Below are 20,465 nucleotides of genomic sequence, written 5' to 3' on the forward strand. Positions count from 1 at the left end.
TGCACGCCCCGTCTGTACTGTCTGAGTTTGCATTCCATAAACGACTTCATCATTCCAACTCTCAAAGTTTGTATTTATTGGAAAGATAGCGTCATGATCTTCAGGGGAAGAAAGTCTTCCATAATTCCACACCCTAACCTAAAAATCTATTTTATCCTTTGATGTTTTCATTGTATTTCGGTTCATATGTTTGCATTTTTAAAATAGTAATCCCAGTGCACTTTCAATTGTTGGGTTATTTCATATTGCATGTTAATATGCAAATGTTTTCCATTTTATTGTAATCTTTGCAAATATAATTTTAATTGTTAATAGCTGAATAGTATTCCTTTGAGTGTGGTGTGTGAGTATGTGTATGTACGTATTACTTAGCTCTCTTTACTGTTTGCAATTGTTCCTCTACTGTGAATAATACTACAACAGTATTTTCGTACTAACCACCTCCTGTTGAATTCTTCTCTTAAATACATTTCACAATTGAGATAGTGGGATTACTGGGACAAAATTATTTTCATTGACTCACATAATGTATTATCTTGTTACGTTCCAATTAAATGGGTTTTCGTATATGAATGCTTCTGACTTACAAACTATTGGATAAGCTCTCTGAGGACAAAGAATGTGGCTTATTTCCCCGCCTTCCATTTTCCCTGTACTATTGTACTATCATGGGTACCTAATAAACACTGGCCCATCCATCATTAGAAAAGAACCAGAACACTGTTTGTATCTGGGGTCCACTTTCCGTCACCATCCCCCAGGGGTTGAAATCCAGACTGGACTGCTGGGCTCCACCCAGTTCTGATGTAATGAATCACAATTTCCTAGACTGGGGCCCAGAAGATGGTGGTGTTAATGACCCCCACCTCTACCCCTGTTTTTTGGGGGGCGTGGTATTTTTAAGTACATTAAAATCTGAAAACCTCTGCTGGGGATCCTGAAGAATCCATAGCGATTTCAGAAAAGGATGTGAATCAGGGCCAGGGCCATCTCCCCATCTTAAGTTTCACTGCCCTGCCTGCTACCCCTGCTGGAATGAAAGTCCCTCTATCCTTTCACCTGTCCAAAGAACACAGCGTCTGCCAGGACTCAGCTCGTGCCTAGCTCTCCCCCAGAGCTTTCCTTTGAATGCCAGCCTACCCTGCTTTGCCCCACGGAGCTGCTCTTCTCTGACAGCCTGTCCTGCCCTCCTTCAGCCTGGCAATGGCAGTGGGCGGATCACCCAGTCCCTGCCCCTTGGAGCTAACATACTGTCCTGGAGTCCAAAGCAGGCAGATGTCTGGTAGCTGCTGAATCAAACTGAACAGACTGAGCCACGGTGAGCTGGGTTTGAAAACAACCAATAAAATGCAAAGGCAACGCTGTGGATGCAGGTTATTAGAAATGTAACCACTGCCCATGTATGCAGGAAGATGCTTGACTGAAAATTTTACATTCTAGATTTTTAAGGCAAGATAGTCTAGACACTCTTCAGGAACCTGTTCCAGCACCGAGCTGGCTTTATGGACCACAGGAAGAGCAAAGCCCTCATACCTGCAGCCCCCGGTCGTCCGGGATCACCTCTGAGTCCTTTTGACCCTGGTACTCCTAAAAGACCCCTCTTTCCTGGGGGTCCTGGGTAGCCAACAGCAGAGTCTCCTGGAGGTCCTTTCTGACCATTCACTCCAGGTGAACCTGGAGAGCCTGGGGGCCCGACAGGGGAGGACCCCTTTTCACCTCCAAAACCTGGATCTCCCATATCACCATGAAAACCTATTGAACAAAAAATTGTTTAAATTGTTTAATTGTTTAAATTGTTTAAATCAAATGAGGACAAAATAAGATGATTTTTAAAATAAAATCTATGTACAGATATAGAACCAACACACATATAAGACTAGTACTTTGATAAAAACACATTGTTTTAAAATACAGGGATACCTACTAAAATTAAGAGTAACTTAAGAGGCAATATTGTTTTTTGCCATCTTTTGTCAGAAAATGAATTGTAACTTCCGTGTTTCCTATAAGCCAATGACGTTTCCCTAATTGCTTTCACTTACCGGCAAAACAGTCTGTCTAGACTGAGCAGTTCCTACAACATAATATAATAGCCGATAACTCATGCTCCAGGTTTAAGGAGCCCTGAGACATCACAAAAGTATCATAACCTAGAAGTTATCGAAACATAGCTAAGAGCTTACTCTATCAAGAAAAACCATTCCCCCACCATCTCGGGATCCCTGGGCCATTTGCTGACTAAGAGCTTACTCTATCAAGAAAAACCATTCCCCCACCATCTCGGGATCCCTGGGCCATTTGCTGACTAAGATCATGAGACATTCCTAAATGAAAAGCCCTTATTTACCAGGTGGACCAGGTATTTCTGAGATTCCTGGTTTGCCACGTTGACCCTTTTCCCCATCCAGACACCTCAACCCAGGAGCTCCCCGACGACCTGGAAATCCCTTTGGACCTAAACAAAAACAACAAAACACAGACACAATAAAATCAAATGAGGACAAAATAAGATGATTTTTAAAATAAAATCTATGTTAAGTCTTTCTTAGGGTATTTCTACTTTATGGAAGTATAGGTGGTGCCTAGCCTGGTTTTTATGTGTCTTGTGCTCCAAATAAGCTTTTCATAGAGATTGTGTTAAAGTACTTTCTCAGAAGCCATACTGTAAAGAATTCTTTCTGAAAGCCTTTGGGACGTACACCACCATTCAGATGAATCTTTTGATACCTCACCATGCTGAGTCTCAAACACAAATATGTGAGGATAGCCTTCCTTGTAAGAGGACAGAGGTGGTGGCCAGAGTGTGGCTTGATGGAGAAAGCACCAGAATAAAGACCAAGTCTATTTCCCTGCATCTTACTGCATTTGCCCTTAAATGAAGTACGGGCAAAAAGCACCTGCAAGGGCTTCCCTGGTGGCGCAGTGGTTGAGAGTCCGCCTGTTGATGCAGGGGATGCGGGTTCGTGCCCCGGTCCGGGGAGACCCCATGTGCCGCGGAGCGGCTGGGCCCGTGAGCCATGGCCGCTGAGCCTGTGCTCCGCAACGGGAGAGGCCACAGCAGTGAGAGGACCATGTACCGCAAAAAAAATAAATAAACAAATAACAAGCACATTTGGGCTTCCCAGGTGGCACAGTGGTTGAGAGTCCACCTGCCGATGCAGGGGACGCGGGTTCGTGCCCCAGTCCGGGAAGATCCCACATGCCGCGGAGCGGCTGGGCCCGTGAGCCATGGCCGCTGAGCCTGCGCGTCCAGAGCCTGTGCTCCGCAACGGGAGAGGTCGCAACAGTGAGAGGCCCGCGTACCGCAAAAAAACAAAAAACAAACAACAACAACAACAAAAAAAAGCACCTGCAAAAGGAATTGAGATTTTTTTTAAAACCTTCTGTGTTTTCCTACAGGGAGTTCTCTAGGCTAAAATAACTTATAAATCACGAACTTCAAAGGAGATGCAACTGCTAGCTGAAACTTTGAGTGTTCACTTCCCTGCTGAAAGTGACCATGTGTGCTTTTTATCCACCCATGACAAGGTACCAGCAAATGTGAAGATGAACGTACAATCAGTCAACCAACCATTCTTCACTCCACTGATACAGAATTATATTTCCACACCCTTGCCACTGCCTTGTGGTGGGTGGCCCGTATTTCCTACACTTTGACCCGGGGCTTGGCCATGTGACTTGCTTTGGCCAATAGGATAGTAACACCATGAAGTAATGAGAGGTGTGAACAGCGCAAGTGAAGCTGGGCCCCACCCTCTGGCATTTCAGCAACCACAGGAGCAGAGCACACCCTGGCCTCACAATGAGATGCCCGTTGCAGACCTGACCTGACCCAGGACCAGGCATGAAGCCGATAGAGACCATCTTAGATCAGCTGAACTCCAGCCAACGACAGACCCATAGAGAGAAAATAAATATTATTTGTTAAAGCCCACTGCAATTTGGAGGTTGTAATACAACACTATTGTGAAAGCTAGTGGTTATAGAGGGCAACGGAGAGTCATTCATCATTCAATGCTTAAACACTTTTTGTATTGATAGTTACGTAGAACAAGAAAGGTGACCTTTAGTGGCCATGCTAGTACTTAACAGGTCAATTTAAGTGAACTCTAAATAAATAAAAAAGAATTAGACAAAATCCTTATATAGATCTAGGGTTTAATTCAGCTATAAATACGTGACTGAGTCAAGTGCAGTGGTTGTATGAAAGTGTAATCAGGGGTGTAGATGCATGGGCATTTTTCAGAATGTTTCTGGTCAGATATTTGGGTCTCTTGGAAAGCAGAATAGAGTAAAACTTATCATCAGTAAGCAAGTAATCAATTTTCACTCTCGGGGCACAAGTAAAGAAAGAAGATATAGTTTTAAAATGCTCAAAAGGCAATCATTTTTGCTGATATGTGATCAAATCAAAGTAAATCTTGTTGCACAGAAATATTATTCAGAGTGGGTTTGGTGGACTGGGGACCCAAGAGGAATGGCTACAAATAGTGTTTCCCCATAGTCCCTCAAAACTTTATAATCAGGGTAGAAATATCCTAGATAGTTCCTGAGGATTTGCTATTGGTTTATCTGTCTTGCCAGTTCTTTTAGTTGGGAATGTGTATGACAGTAACTTCTCCTTGATCGTACCTGGAGGTCCATCAAAACCTGGCGGGCCTGGCCTCCCAGGGTAGGTTACGTTACAAGGAATTGTATCACCTGGAATGAAAAAAAAAATTGGCATTCACATAATTGATAGTCCAATGCAATGTGAATCTCAATGACAACTCGATCAAGATACTTCTTCACACCGTGGAATTCAAAGGAAAAGAAGACTCTTGAGTCTCATTAGGTCACTTGAACTGCGTTTATTTTGAATTTCTAGAAGATCTGTCCTGAAATCTGAACTTCAACTATCAGACAGTAATAGACAGAAGGGGAATAAGAAAAATATTGATTCCAAGAAATATCAGTTTAATAACCTACAAAAAATAATGGATGTATAGACCCATGGATGTCTAATACAATGGAATCAGAAGCTTCGATAAATCATGAAATAGCAGCAAGCATCCAACACTGAGTTCCCAAGATTTGACTCCTAGCTTGGATGTGGGGGAATTGTGCAAATGAAGAGACTGGGAGAGATACTAATAACAGCTTCTGTTTACTGAGGGCCTGCCATGGGTCAGGTGCTTCAAATATATTGTCTCTGGGGGCTTCCCTGGTGGCCCAGTGGTTGGGAATCCGTCTGCCAATGCAGGGGATACGGGCCTGAGCCCTGGTTGGGGAAGATCCCACATGCTGTGGAGTAACTAAGCCCCTGTGCCACAACTACTGAGCCTGTGCTCTGGAGCCTGCGAGCCACAACTACTGAGCCCATGTGCCACAACTACACGCCTAAAGCCCGTGCTCCGCAACAAGAGAAGCTACCACAATGAGAAGCCTGCGCACCGCAACGAAGAGCAGCCCCCGCTCACTGCAACTAGAGAAAGCCCGCGTGCAGCAATGAAGACAAAACGCAGCCAAAAATAAATAAATAAATCTATTAAAAAATATATATATACTGGCTCTTGTTTTTCTAATGACTTTGCAATGTGGTTTTGTCATCCTTCATTTCACTTGGTAAAGAAAATAAAATTTCAAAGTTGTGCTCTGAGTTTTCTTCTCCTTTAAAATGGAATGTTTCCCTTTTATAACAGAAATTTCATCTCATAATGTATTACACCATAAGCTCTTAAATAAAAAATGTACCATATGAATAAAAATAATGTTATATTTTGATGGTTCCAGACCATGATCTTAAACCATATCAAATTCCAAGGTATTCGTCTTTCTATGTTGTCAAAGCAAGAACCAAACATATTATTATATTATAAAATTTCACAAGTACCTATGTAACTCAAGTCATATGCACATATTACAAAAGAAAAAATCTTAAATCAATCTTTTTCCAAACTTTTTAAAAGTTTTCAGCTATAAAACTACAAGTCACTTTATTGTTTGAAATCCAAATAATTGTCAAATATATTCAAAATCCCTCCTTTTTTTCTCCCTAGAATGCCTACAAATGGGTTTTCATGGACAATGCTGTATTTTTAAAATGAAATATTAGTGGTTTTATTCAAATAAAATGCATAATCTCAAAAGATAGTACAAAAAAAGAGAGATTTTGAATATATACATGTATGTAATTTTAAGTCAGATTGTCCACACTGATACTGAGAAATGAATGAAAGGCAATTTGCCAAACCAATAAAACAGCAACGACATCTTAGCATCTTAAAGATTTGTTTTAAGTATTGATTGTGCTGTAATGCTTTTATTTGTTGGACAACATTCAAGGTTTGAACAGTGAACTGTGGGAATTTTATTTTAGAGGTTCTACCATGACTGTAATAACTTTGCCCAGAAGAGAGGCTTACTTTAGTTTCCATGATTTCACTTGACATTCTGCCACAAAAACATTCAAAATTACCTTTCTGACCCTTCCAGCCATCAGGGCCCCTCTTGCCTGGGCAGCCTGGAGCTCCTGGTTGCCCTCTCTCTCCTGGTGGACCAGGAAATCCCAGTCCCGGAGGCCCCCTAGGTCCTGCTCTGCCCGGGGGGCCTGGTGGTCCAGGAGGCCCTTTATCACCTGGGGCTGCATCTTCATGATCTCCCTGAGAACATTTGCATCAAGAGTCAATCACCAACCTTTGAAAGGCCATGAACTCAAAGCAATCATTGTCACTGTAGGCTACAAAAATGCAAGCAGAAAGCCAGTTAATTCCAGAAGTTACTTAACAGCAAATGCAATTTTAAATGATTAACTAAGATTCTTCTTAATGTTTTACATACATATCTACAGACATATATATGCTCTTGATGTGTGTTTTATGACTCAAAAACAGAAAATTATATGCGTTATGTCTTAAATACAGAAAAAGAAATTTTATTTAGAACCACTCTGTGACAGCAAATACAATAAAATATAGAAATGCATAAATTAAGGGAAGTAGTGGGCTTACAAACTAAATAAATTCTTATCTATTAGAAACGTTTTTTTCTGCATTATTGTAAGACACAGGGAGGGACTTTATCGCCCCCCACCTCTGTGGGCCAAGGGCTGACAAATCCTTTCTCCTCCTGCATAAGAATGTGACCTTTGGTTAAGGGTCTAGTTCTGCTCTTCAGGAATCTGCATAAAATGGATGTCAACTGCGTTACTAGACCACATTGCTTATGGTAAAATTAATCCCTGGCTGCAAAACTTGCATGTGGTCTGGAAGAACTATAAAGACCTGTGTGGAGCCTTTGTCAGGGCTTCCTTAAGAGGTGGCTCCTGTAACTGGCAAGTTCCTTGTGGGGTCCCCGCAAGCTAGCTCTGTGGTGGAGATAACACTCCCGTGGAGAAGCAGGCTTTCAAGTCCAGGCTGCTCACACTTCTGCATATGAGAATCTCATTGCCTTCACCCCAACTGAATGAAAAGCTGCAAGGACTCCTGTGTAGGAGGAACGCCTGACACTGCCCTGCAAGGCAAGCTGAGGGTCACGCCTTCTCGCCTTCTGAGCGGCCTGGTCCCAAATGTGGTCTATGAGTCTGAATTGTTTCAGACTCAGTCTGAAACTCTAGAGAGATTCCCCCATCCCTAGCGGGTGGTATAGAAATTCCTCTCCCAATCTGATCTGTAAATACACTTCGGTTTTTCACAGTTAGGTTAGTACATGATGACACTTATCACTCAGTGACGTCGGTTTCTAAATACAGCAGTCCCCTGCTTATTCACGGTTTCACTGTCCAAGGTTTCAGTTAGGCACGGTCTGAAAATATTAAATGGAAAATTCCAGACATAAACAATTCACAAGTTTTAAACTGCGCTCCGTTCTGAGTAGCATGATGAAGCCGTCTTGCTCCATCTCACTAGGGACGTGAATCAACCCTTTCTCCAGCATATCCTTCAGTCGGTCACTTAGTAGCGTCTGGTTATCACATTGACTGCAGTGGTATCGCAGTGCTTGTGTGCAAGTCACCCTTATTTTACTTAATAAGAGCCCCAGAGCACAAGAGTAGTGGCGCTGATAATTCAGATTCTTGCCAAAGAGAAGTTGTAAAGCGCTTCCTCTAAGTGAAAAGGTGCAAGTTCTCGATTTAATAAGGAAAGAAAGAAGAATCGTAAGCTGAGGGTGCTACGATCTATGGTAAGAATGACTTTTATATCCAGGAGATTGTGAAGAAGGAAAATGAAATTTGTGCCAGTTTTGCTGTCACACCGCAACCTGCAGAAGTCATGGCACAGTGCTTGCTAAGTGCTTAGTTAAGATGGAAAGGCATTAAATTTGTACAACAGGATATTTTGAGAGAGACAGAGACACTACATTCACATAAATTGTATTACAGTATATTGTTATAATCGTTTTATTTTATTATTAGTTGTTAATCTCTCACAGTGCCTAATTTATAAATTAAACTTTATCATAGGTATGTATGGGGTCGGGTACTATCCACGGTTTCAGGCATCCACTTGGGGTCTTGCACCGTGTCCCCTGTGGATGAGGGGGGGACCACTGTAGTTTCTTAAGTGGAAGAATGAATGAAACAGGGATTACCAAATCTAAAGCAGAGAAGATTATTTATATACTCAATATCCGCTGAAAGGCCAGAAAGCTATAAATATCATCTAACCCAACTTCCAAACTGCCGTCTCTTATTCACATGTATTTTATCAGATAGGAGTCCTATAAAATCAGAACATGGTCCTTCCTTTTTACAACACTCTCAGTGGCAGACTGCATGATCTGGTGGAAACAGCATGTACTTGAAATAAGAAAGACTGGGTTCTCCCTCCTGCTTAGCCTACTTGACAGACTGTTGACCTTGAGCAACGTACCCTAAGCCTCCATCTCCTTACTGTAAAGTCTCAAAGATAATTGTTCCTCAGAAGACAACAGTTACGAGTAAAACATCTAGCTCAGTTTGTGTGGCATTGCAAGCATTCAAAACTACCTCACGTGCCAAGATATTTTAAGTTCCTGATTATGTCTCACAGTCTTTTCTTATGAACTTCATCAGCTACACGTGGTCTCCACCCAAAACATGTTTGAAAAATGCAGAATTATCATTTATCAGTGGGACCTTCCATCAGCCAATATGTCTATCCAGTGGATCTGCACTAGTTCATCCTTTCTTGCTTGCCACTTCCCCTCATGTGCTTCTTCATCAGAGAACAGAACTGAAGGTAATTATCAGGACCTGTGTGCTATCCTCCACGCTACAGAGTCAACTGAACAGACCTGAAACCAGTGGGGGCTCTGTAGAGACAAGGGCCCCGTAAGGAAATAAGCACCACGAGAATAATATAAAGACTAGAGACAGAAACTCTTGCTATGATGAACTGCACTCGGATTTTAGACCATCTGCAATAAGCCATACCTTTTGTAACAGCCATCTTTTTGTGGCAGGGAATCAAATGTGACTCTGATTTACAGCACGTTGACACGTTACTGTTCAGCTTTTTTAAACTGAGAAGGGGAAAACAGATGCTTTGTGACCATGTAAGAGAGTGAAACTCTATAGCGGGAGAAGAATTATACACACCAGCGGTCCTGGGTCCCCTTTTTCTCCAGGATATCCATCTTGACCGTGTTGTCCCTGCTGCCCTGGAAATCCTGGGGGCCCATCAGGACCTCTTTCTCCTTTGTGCCCTGGTAACAAAGGCCGAAAGAGTCAAGCCCTTCTCAGCAATGGAATAAGTAGAAGGAAACAAAGGACTAAAGATAAAGGCAATGACCATGACCCTGGGCTGGTAGAGGTTCCTCTGAGTGTCTCAGTTGACTAAAGTCACACGAAGACCATCATGCAAAAGTCAAAGGGGAGATTGACAATTGCCAAACGCATTGAATCTCTTATTTGGGAAATGTTTCTTTTCCCGTTCTGACGAGGAGGTTGTGTGTGGAGGTGCCAATCCCTACAGCATCTTCCTCTGCTTGTGTGACACCAAACACGGCAAGCCATCCCCTGGCCATAGAGAGTGGGGGAACGGTCCATGCTTGGGCCCATGCCCCAGGCTAATCCAGTCCTTCCTGGACCTTTTTTATTCTAACTGGAGCAGAAAGAGGTAGAGCTCTCTTTCACCTCTGGCTGTAAGAACTTGGAGCTACCTGGGGGCAGGTACCCATAGCCCAGAGAAAACCAGACAGGGTGAAAATGCAGGTGGTGCAAAGAAAGATGCAAGATGCCGAGACAGCCTTCTCATGCAGTCGTCCCAGTGCAAACCATACACCTAACCTTTCAAATTTTGTTTAAGTCAATAAATTACTTCTCTAAAAACACTACTTCAAGCTGGGTTTTTGTCGCTTACAAGCAAAATATTCTTGATTAATACAGGATACTATAATGCAGCGAATAAATGCTAGGCAAATCAAAGGAGGTCTTGTTTCAAACCCAACTCACAACAATGAGGATTTGAGCACAGGATTTAGGTTCAACATTCACATGACGCTGAAGGGCAGGGAGTATTTTTTTTAAGCAATCTCAACAGTCCCAAATCTTATTATAGAATTCATCTGCAGTCACAGGAGAAATTAATGCAAGAGAATGGTTCATACATCATTCATAAAATGGCAGGGAGCTAAGTGATTGATTATGCTCACCTTTCACTCTTGATACAACCAGGTCACCTTTCTCTCCTTTGCTGCCAGGTGGTCCTGAGGTACCAGGTTTTCCCTTGGTAAAAAATACGAGGAAAAAATCAGTTTAACTGTGATGGGTCAAAAGTTATTTGTATACATCTAACCTCTCTCTTCTTTCCTTCTAAATCACCTGTTCTAGATTCTAGTTTGGTACTGTTGGTGTCATTCTCTTCCCCACCTTCCAAGGGGGGGTCCTGCCTTACAAAACTGAGGTTCTTGAACTGCATGTGAAAGCTGGTGGAATCTGAGTCACCACCGTGCCTGAGTCAACAGAAACGTATCACTGTCAGTTTCTTGGTTTGGGCAATGTACTGCGGTTCTGTAAGGTATTCATTGGGGGAAGCCAGGTGAAGTGTACATGAGACCTCTGGGTATGATTGCGCAACTCCTCGTGAGTCATAACATAAAAAGTTATCTCAAAATAATTTACAATTAAAAAAGTTAACTATCTTGAGTGTTGACATGTAGAATTGGGAGGAAAGGAGGGGAGAGGTTAACCACTGCAGCTGGCACTAGAGCAGAACACAGAGGTTTAGGAATGAATGTGATGAAAAACACTGTGATAGTGTAGGACATTAACGAGCAAGAGAAGGAATCTTTCTGTAATCAGTGTATTTCCTCTGTATGGCAAGTAAACAACTAATTTTGGCCAATGGGCTCATCATCTTTTAACTTCAGCACTGCCCTCAGCCTGGACTATTTCAGTCACAGTTTTGTGTCACATAGTATTAAACAGTAAGACATGTCAAAAATGTGTAATCCTATATTTGGTGTATGAGAATGACCAAGCATTACAGTAAATGCAGTTATAAGCACTGTACCTAGCTTCAGGTCACTTATCTGCTGACCTCAATGATCAAGAAACATAGACAAGAATTTGGAAGGAGGTAAAAATGACTGAGCAGACCACTTGCTTTGCTTACACAGATGCCACTTTGTCTTTTTTTCACACAATCTTAACAGCATGGTCAAGCAAGCTTAATTATCTTTTTAACTGGCCTCTATTAGTTCATGAGCAGTGAAGTACAAAGGGGGATAGAGGTACAAGCAGAGAAAGGACAATGGCAGCATCAAACAGTAAGAGCAAAGAAAAAGCCTAAAATGTATACAACAGGTATCAAAACTAAAGTGGACAAAATGATTGGGAGCCATTTAATGTACAGAAAAAATACAGCTCCACACACTACTCAATACTCCCATTCAGAGCACCACCTAAATGAGCTCCAGAGACGGGCGCGAGCCGCGGCTAACAGCACGGACCCCAGAGACGGGCATGAGACGCTAAGGCTGCTGCTGCCGCCACCAAGAGGCCTGCATGCGAGCACAGGTCACTCTCCACACCTCCCCTCCCAGGAGCCTGTGCAGCCCGCCACTGCCGGGGTCCCGGGATCCAGAGACAACTTCCCCGGGAGAACGCACGGCGCGCCTCAGGCTGGTGCAACATCACGCTGGCCTCTGCCGCCGCAGGCCCGCCCCGCACTCCGTACCCCTCCCACTCCCCGGCCTGAGGGAGCAGAGCCCCCAAATCAGCTGCTCCTTTAACCTCCTCCTGTCTGGGCGGGGAACAGACGCCAGAGGGCAACCTACACGCAGAGTAGGGGCGAAATCCAAAGCTGAACCCCAGGAGCTGTGTGAACAAAGAAGAAAAGGGGAAATCTCTCCCAGCAGCCTCAGGAGCAGCAGATTAAATCTCCACAATCATCTCTGGAATACCTGAATAGTCAACGAATCAACCCAAAATTGAAGTGGTGGACTTTGGGAGCAACTGTAGACTTGGGGTTTGTTTTCTGCATCTAATTTGTTTCTGGCTTTATGTTTATCTTACTTTAGTATTTAGAGCTTATTATCATTGGTAGATTTGTTTATTGATTTGGTTGCCCTCTTCCTTTTTTTTATTAATATATATATACTTTTTTTTTCCTTTCTCTCTTTTTCTGAGGGTGTAAGTGTATGCTTCTTTGTGTGATTTTGTCTGTATAGCTTTGCTTTTACCATTTGTCCTAGGGTTCTGTCTGTCTGTTTTTTTTTTTTAGTATAGTTTTGAGTGCTTGTTATCATTGGTGGATTTGTTTTTTAGTTTGGTTGCTCTCTTCTTTCTATCTTGCTTTTTTATTACTTTTTTATTTTTAATAAGCTTTTTATTTTAATAAATTTATTTTATTTATTTATTTTTTTCTCACATTTCTTCTGAGCCATGTGGCTGACAGGGTCTCGGTGTCAGAGACCCTGTGTTTCAGGCTTGAGCCTCTGAGGTGGGAGAGCCGAGTTCAGGACACTGGTCCACCAGAGGCCTCCCAACTCCACGTAATATCAAACGGCGAAAATCTCCCAGAGATCTCCATCCCAACACTAAGACCCAACTCCACTGAGCAACTAGCAAGCTACAGTGCTGAACACCCTATGCCAAACAAATAGCAAGACAGGAACACAACCCCACCTATTAGCAGAGAGGTTGCCTAAAATCATAATAAGTCCACAGACACCCCAAAACACAACACCGGATGCGGTCCTGCCCACCAGAAAGACAAGATCCAGCCTCATCCACCAGAACACAGCCACCAGTGCCCTCCACCAGGAAGCCTACACAACCCACTGAACCAACTTTAGCCACTGGGGGCAGACACCAAAAACAACGGGAACTACAAACTTGCACAAAGGAGACCCCTAACACAGTAAGTTAAGCAAAATGAGAAGACAGAGAAACATACAGCAGATGAAGGAGCAAGGTAAAAATGCACCAGACCAAACAAATGAAGAGGAAATAGGCAGTCTACCTGAAAAACAATTCAGAGGGCTTCCCTGGTGGTGCAGTGGTTAAGAGTCCACCTGCTGATGCAGGGGACACGGGTTCGTGCCCCGATCCGGGAAGATCCCACATGCCGCGGAGTGGCTGGGCCCGTGAGACATGGCCGCTGAGCCTGAGCATCCGGAGCCTGTGCTCCGCAACGGGAGAGGCCACAACAGTGAGAGGCCCGCGTACCGCAAAAAAAAACCCCAAAAAACAAACAAAAAAAACAGTTCAGAGTAATGATAGCAAAGATATCCAAATTCTTGGAAATAGAATGGAGGAAATACAAGAAACGTTTAACAAGGACATAGAAGAACTAAAGAGCAAACAAACAATGACGAACAACACAATAAATGAAATTAAAAATTCTCTAGAAGGAATCAATAGCAGAATAAGTAAGGCAGAAAAACGGATAAGTGACCTTGAAGATAAAGTAGTGGAAATAACTACTGCAGAGCAGAATAAAGAAAAAAGAATGAAAAGAATTGAGGGCAGTCACAGAGACCTCTGGGACAACATTAAACACACCAACATTTGAATTATAGGGGTCCTAGAAGAAGAAGAGAAAAAAAGGGACTGAGAAAATATTTGAAGATATTATAGTTGAAAAATTCCCTAATATGGGAAAGGAAATAGTCAATGAAGTCCAGAAAGCGCAGAGAGTCCCATACAGGATAAATCCAAGGAGAAACATGCCAACATACATATTAACCAAACTATCAAAAATTAAACACAAAGAAAAAATATTAAAAGCAGCAAGGGAAAAGCAACAAATAACATACAAGGGAATCCCCATTAGGTTAACAGCTGATCTTTCAGTAGGAGCTCTGCAAGGCAGAAGGGAGTGTCAGGACATATTTAAAGTGATAAAAGGGAAAAACCTACAACCAAGATTACTCTACCCAGCAAGGATCTCATTCAGATTCAATGGAGAAATTAAAACCTTTACAACCAAGCAAAAGCTAAGAGAATTCAGCACCACCAAACCAGCTTTAAAATAAATGCTAAAGGAACTTCTCTAGACAGGAAACACAAGAGAAGGAAAAGACCTACAATAACAAACCCCAAACAATTAAGGAACATACATATCGAAAATTACCTTAAACGTAAATGGATTAAATGCTCCAACCAAAACACATAGACTGGCTGAATGGATACAAAAACAAGACCTGTATATATCCTGTCTACAAGAGACTCACTTCAGACCTAGGGACACATACAGACTGAAAGTGAGGTGATGGAAAAAGATATTCCATGCAAATGGAAATCAAAAGATAGCTGGAGTAGCAATTCTTATATCAGACAAAATAGACTTTAAAATAAATAATATTACAAGAGACAAAGAAGGACACTATATAATGATCAAGGGATCGATCCAAGAAGAAGATATAACAATTGTAAATATTTATGCACCCAACATAGGAGCGCCTCAATATATAAGGCAAATACTAACAGCCATAAAAGGGGAAATCGACAGGAACACAGTCATAGTAGGGGACGTTAACACCCCACTTTCACCAACGGACAGATCATCCAAAATGAAAATAAATAAGGAAACACAAGCTTTAAATGATACATTAAACAAGATGGACTTAATTGATATTTATAGGACATTCCATCCCAAAACAACAGAATACACTTTCTTCTCAAGTGCGCATGGAACATTCTCCAGGATAGATCATATCTTGGGTAACAAATCAAGCCTTGGTAAATTTAAGAAAATTGAAATCATATTAAGTATCATTTCCAACCACAATATTATGAGACTAGATATCAATTACAGGAAAAAATCTGTAAAAAAATACAAACACATGGAGGCTAAACAATACACTACTAAATAACCAAGAGATCACTGAAGAAATCAAAGAGGAAATTCAAAAATACCTAGAAACAAATGACAATGAAAACACGATGACCCAAAACCCATGGGATGCAGCAAAAGCAGTTCTAAGAGGGAATTTTATAGCAATAGAATGCTACCTCAAGAAACAAGAAACATCTCAAATAAACAAACTAACCTTACACCTAAAGCAATTAGAGAAAGAAGAACAAAATATCCCCAAAGTAAGCAGAGGGAAAGAAGTCATAAAGATCAGATCAGAAATAAATGAAAAAGAAATGAAGGAAATGACAGGAAAGATCAATAAAACTAAAAACTGGTTCTTTGAGAAGATAAAATTGATAAACCATTAGCCAGACTCATCAAGAGAAAAAGGGAGAAGGCTCAAATCAGTAAAATTACAAAGGAAAAAGGAGAAGTAACAACTGACACTGCAGAAATACAAACGATCATGAGATATTACTACAAGCAACAATATGTCAATAAAATGGACAACCTGGAAGAAATGGAAAAATTCTTAGAAAAGCACAACCCTCCAAGACTGAACCAGGAAGAAATAGAAAATATAAACAGACCAATCACAAACACTGAAATTGAAACTGATTACAAATCTTCCAACAAACAAAAGGCCAGGACCAGATGGGGTCACAGGTGAATTCTATCAAACATTTAGAGAAGAGCTAACACCTATCCTTGTCAAACTCTTCCAAAATATAGCAGAGGGAGGAACACTCCCAAACTCATCCTACGAGGCCACCATCACCCTAATAAGAAGACCAGACAAAGATGTCACAAGAAAAGAAAACTACAGGCCAATATCACCGAATAACACAGATGCAAAAATCCTCAACAAAAGGCTAGCAAACAGAATCCAACAGCACATTAAAAGGATCATACACCATGATCAAGTGGGATAAAGTTTATCCCAGGAATGCAAGGATTCTTCAGTATATGCAAATCAATCAATGTGATATACCATATTAGCAAACTGAAGGATAAAAACCATATGCTAATATCAATAGATGCAGAAAAAACTTTTGACAAAACTCAACACCCATTTATGATAAAAACCCTCCAGAATATAGACATAGAGGGAACTTACCTCAACATAATAAAGGCCATATATGACAAACCCACAGCCAACATCTTCCTCAGTGGTGAAAAACTGAGGAAGAAATCAAAGAGGAAATTCAAAAATACCTAGAAACAAATGACAATGAAAACACGATGACCCAAAACCTCTAAGATCAGGAACAAGACAAGGTTACCCACTCTCATCACTATTATTCAACATAGTTTTGGAAGTTTTAGCCACAGAAATCAGAGAAGAAAAAGAAATAAAAGGAATCCAAATCAGAAAAGAAGTAAAGTGTCACTGTTTGCTGATGACATGATACTATACATAATGATGCTACCAGAAAACTACTAGAGCTAATCAATGAATTTGGTAAAGTAGCAGGATACAAAATTATGCACAGAAATCTGTTGCATTCCTATACACTAATGATGAAAAATCTGAAAGAGAAATTAAGGAAACACTTCCATTTACCATTGCAACAAAAAGAATAAAATACCTAGGAATAAACCTACCTAAGAAGACAAAAGGCCTTTTTGCAGAAAACTACAAGACAGTGATGAAAGAAATTAAAGATGATACAAACAGATGGAGAGATATACCATGTTCCTGAACTGGAAGAATCAACATTGTAAAAATGACTATACTACCCAAAGCAATCTACAGATTCAACGCAACCTCTATCAAACTACCAATGGCATTTTTCACAGAACTAGAACAAAAATTTCATAATTTGTATGGAAACACAAAAGACCCCGAATAGCCAAAGCAATCTTAAGAAAGAAAAACGGAGCTGGAGGAATCAGGCTCTCGGACATCATACTACACTACAAAGCTACAGTAATCAAGACAGTATGGTATTGGCACAAAAACAGAGATATAGATCAATGGAACAGGACAGAAAGCCCAGAGATAAACCCACACACATATGGTCACCCTATCTTTGATAAAGGAGGCAAGAATATACAACAGAGAAAAGACAGCCTCTTCAATAAGTGGTGCTGGGAAAACTGGACCGCTACATGTAAAAGAATGAAATTAGAACACTCCCTAACACCATACACAAAAATAAACTCAAAATGGATTAAAGACCTAAATGTAAGACCAGACACTATCAAATTCTTAGAGAAAAACATAAGCAGAACACTCTATGACATAAATCAGAGCAAGATCCTTTTTGACTCACCTCCTAGAGAAATGGAAATAAAAACAAAAATAAACAAATGGGACCTAATGAAACTTAAAAGATTTTGCACAGCAAAGGAAACCATAAACAAGATGAAAAGACAACCCTCAGAATGGGAAAAAAATATTTGCAAACAAAGGAACTGACAAAGGATTAATTTCCAAAATATACAAGCAGCTCATGAAACTCAATATCAAAAAAACAAACAACCAATCTAAAAATGGGCAGAAGACCTAAATAGACATTTCTCCAAAGAAGATACACAGATTGCCAACAAACACATGAAAGGATGCTTAACATCACTAATCAATAGAGAAATGCAAATCAAAACTACAATGAGGTGTCACCTCACACCAGTCAGAATGGCCATCATCAAAAACTCTACAAACAATAAAATGCTGGAGAGGGTGTGGAGAAAAGGGAACCCTCTTGCACTGTTGGTGGGAATGTAAATTGATACAGCCACTATGGAGAACAGTATGGAGGTTCCTTAAAAAACTAAAAATAGAACTACTATATGACCCAGCAATCCCACTACTGGGCATATACCCTGAGAAAACCATAATCCAAAAAGAGTCATGTACCACAATGTTCACTGCAGTTCTATTTACCATAGCCAAGACATGGAAGCAATCTAAGTGTCCATCAACAGATGAATGGATAAAGAAGATGTGGCACATATATATGATGGAATATTACTCATCCATAAAAAGAAAGCAAATTGAGTTATTTGTAGTGAGGTGGATGGACCTAGAGACTGTCATACAGAGTGAAGTAAGTCAGAAAGAGAAAAACAAATACCATATGCTAACATATATATGGAATCTTAAAAAAAAAAGTTTCTGAAGAACCTAGGGGGAGGACAGGAATAAAAAGGCAGATGTAGGTAATGGACTTGAGGATATGGGGGGGGAGGGTAAGCTGGGACGAAGTGAGCGAGTGGCATGGACATATATACACTACCAAAGGTAAGGTAGATAGCTAGTGGGAAGCAGTCACATAGCACAGGGAGATCAGCTTGGTGCTTTGTGTCCAGCTAGACGGGTGGGATAAGGAGGGTGGGAGGGAGACGCAAGAGGGAGGGGATATGGGGATATATGTATATGTATAGCTGATTCACTTTGTTATACAGCAGAAACTAACACACCATTGTAAAGCAATTATATTCCAATAAAGAGGTTAAAAAAATACACAACAACAAAATCTCAGCAGCCACAAGAATTCCTCTCTGCAGGGCATGTACTAGTTATTTTATACACAGTCTAGATCAGGGACTTCAACCGTAGATGCCCACTGGGGGGCCATGCTCTTCCGAAAAGCAGGCGAGAGGGCATGGTGGAAACTTGAGGCCCCAGACCTCCTCAGCTTCCGGCAGTGGTGCGGATCCAGTGACCTGTGCTAATGAGCTTCCAATTTCTCAAGGGCAGCCATAAATATATTAATAGTACAAAAGCAAACACTGTGAGGACAGAATGAAACATGCTGGAGGTTCAGATTTAGTCCATGGCAGTTTGTGACCTGTGGTTTGCGCTGCAACTCCTCAGGGGCAGCGACCCTGGCCGTCTGGTTCACTGGTGTGTACCTTGTAGCTCTCAGAATATACTGTTGAATTGAATTCTTACCAACAAACTTGTAGGACAGGTGTTGTTATGTCCATCTTACAGGAACACCACAGAGCTCACCAATGTCAGAGTTGGGATTTGAAGCTTGGTCCATGTGCTCCTAAGCCCTGTGCCTTCCAATAGACCCATCCTGGGAACTGCTCTCAGGCTAAGGCAATGAATACAAGGCTTTGGTCCAACCACAGAAAAAATTGCAAAGAACTTAAACCTACTTTTCTGTTTTCTACTTTCTCACAAATCTGTGGCTTCTGGAGCCAGGGACCAGCAGAGGAGAGAGATGTACAGCGGAGTGAGAACACCCAAGAATGCTTGTCTGTGGGTCCTTCAAGCTCCCTCTTTCTGTCCATCCCTCCCTCCCTCCTTTCCTTTCCTGTGCCCCATAGTATGAACTTGGTCCCTAACTGTGATCACAGTGAGATGAATTTAGTACAGAGAAGTCATATGGACAGAATCATACACAGAACAGAGATATCGGAAACACGGCCAGTTTAATGCAACATTGTAAATCAACTACACTTTAATTTAAAATAAAAAAAATTTTAAATTAAGAGGTAAGCCCTGGAGCAACTGAATTACATAAACCTCCACCAGGATAACCCTGGCTGAACTAGTAATCCACACTCCAAGATGTTAGCTCTGAGAAGTGACTCAATTGAAGGAAGAAAAATATTTTAGAGCCAATAAAACCTTCATTATGAAAATTAAGTAACAACATAAAAAAATAACTATGGGACTTCCCTGGTGGCGCAGTGGTTAAGAATCTGCCTGCCAATGCAGGGGACACAGGTTTGAGCCCTGGTCTGGGAAGATCCCACATGCCGCAGAGCAACTAAGCCCGTGAGCCACAACTACTGAGCCTGCGTGCTGCAACTACTGAAGCCCACGTGCTTAGAGTTCATGCTCCGCAACAAGAGATGCCGCCACAACGAGAAGCCCGTGCACCGCAACGAAGAGTAGCCCCTGATCGCCACAACTAGAGAAGTCCCGTGCACAGCAATGAAGACCCAACGCAGCCAAAAACAAATTTAAAAAAAGATTGTTTTAAAAACTAAAAAATTTTTTAAATGACTATAAAAAGTTGAATTAAAGAAGCAGACAATAAAATGCAGCCTACTTAATATTGATAATTACAATTATATTTATTCAACATACGCATATTAAGGACCTAACTTCTCGTTGAGTTGACAAGGTTGGTGCAGGAAGAGCTTAACCATCACCCTCACTTAAGGCTCTCAGACTGGAGAGCTCTTAATCCTGGCCACCCCAGGATTAAGCCCCTGTAATAAGGGCTGTCTCCAGCCTCC

The 20,465-nt window shown here is 41.4% G+C and overlaps 1 protein-coding gene across 1 annotated transcript in view; it reads right to left on the bottom strand.

The window, feature by feature from the left end:
- The window catches only part of COL4A4 (collagen type IV alpha 4 chain), a 131,033-nt gene that overhangs the window by 42,234 nt on the left and 68,334 nt on the right, over window positions 1-20,465 (bottom strand). Inside the window, exons 22-27 of the mRNA XM_065880183.1 lie at window positions 10,612-10,684; window positions 9,557-9,663; window positions 6,458-6,641; window positions 4,633-4,701; window positions 2,348-2,455; window positions 1,534-1,752 (exon numbers count right to left, since the gene is read on the bottom strand). Of these exons, the coding sequence (XP_065736255.1) occupies window positions 1,534-1,752; window positions 2,348-2,455; window positions 4,633-4,701; window positions 6,458-6,641; window positions 9,557-9,663; window positions 10,612-10,684 (760 nt within the window). The remainder of the gene's footprint in view (window positions 1-1,533; window positions 1,753-2,347; window positions 2,456-4,632; window positions 4,702-6,457; window positions 6,642-9,556; window positions 9,664-10,611; window positions 10,685-20,465) is intronic.

This window comes from Phocoena phocoena, chromosome 7 (genome assembly GCF_963924675.1).
Source record: "Phocoena phocoena chromosome 7, mPhoPho1.1, whole genome shotgun sequence".
Taxonomy (NCBI): Eukaryota; Metazoa; Chordata; class Mammalia; order Artiodactyla; family Phocoenidae; genus Phocoena; species Phocoena phocoena.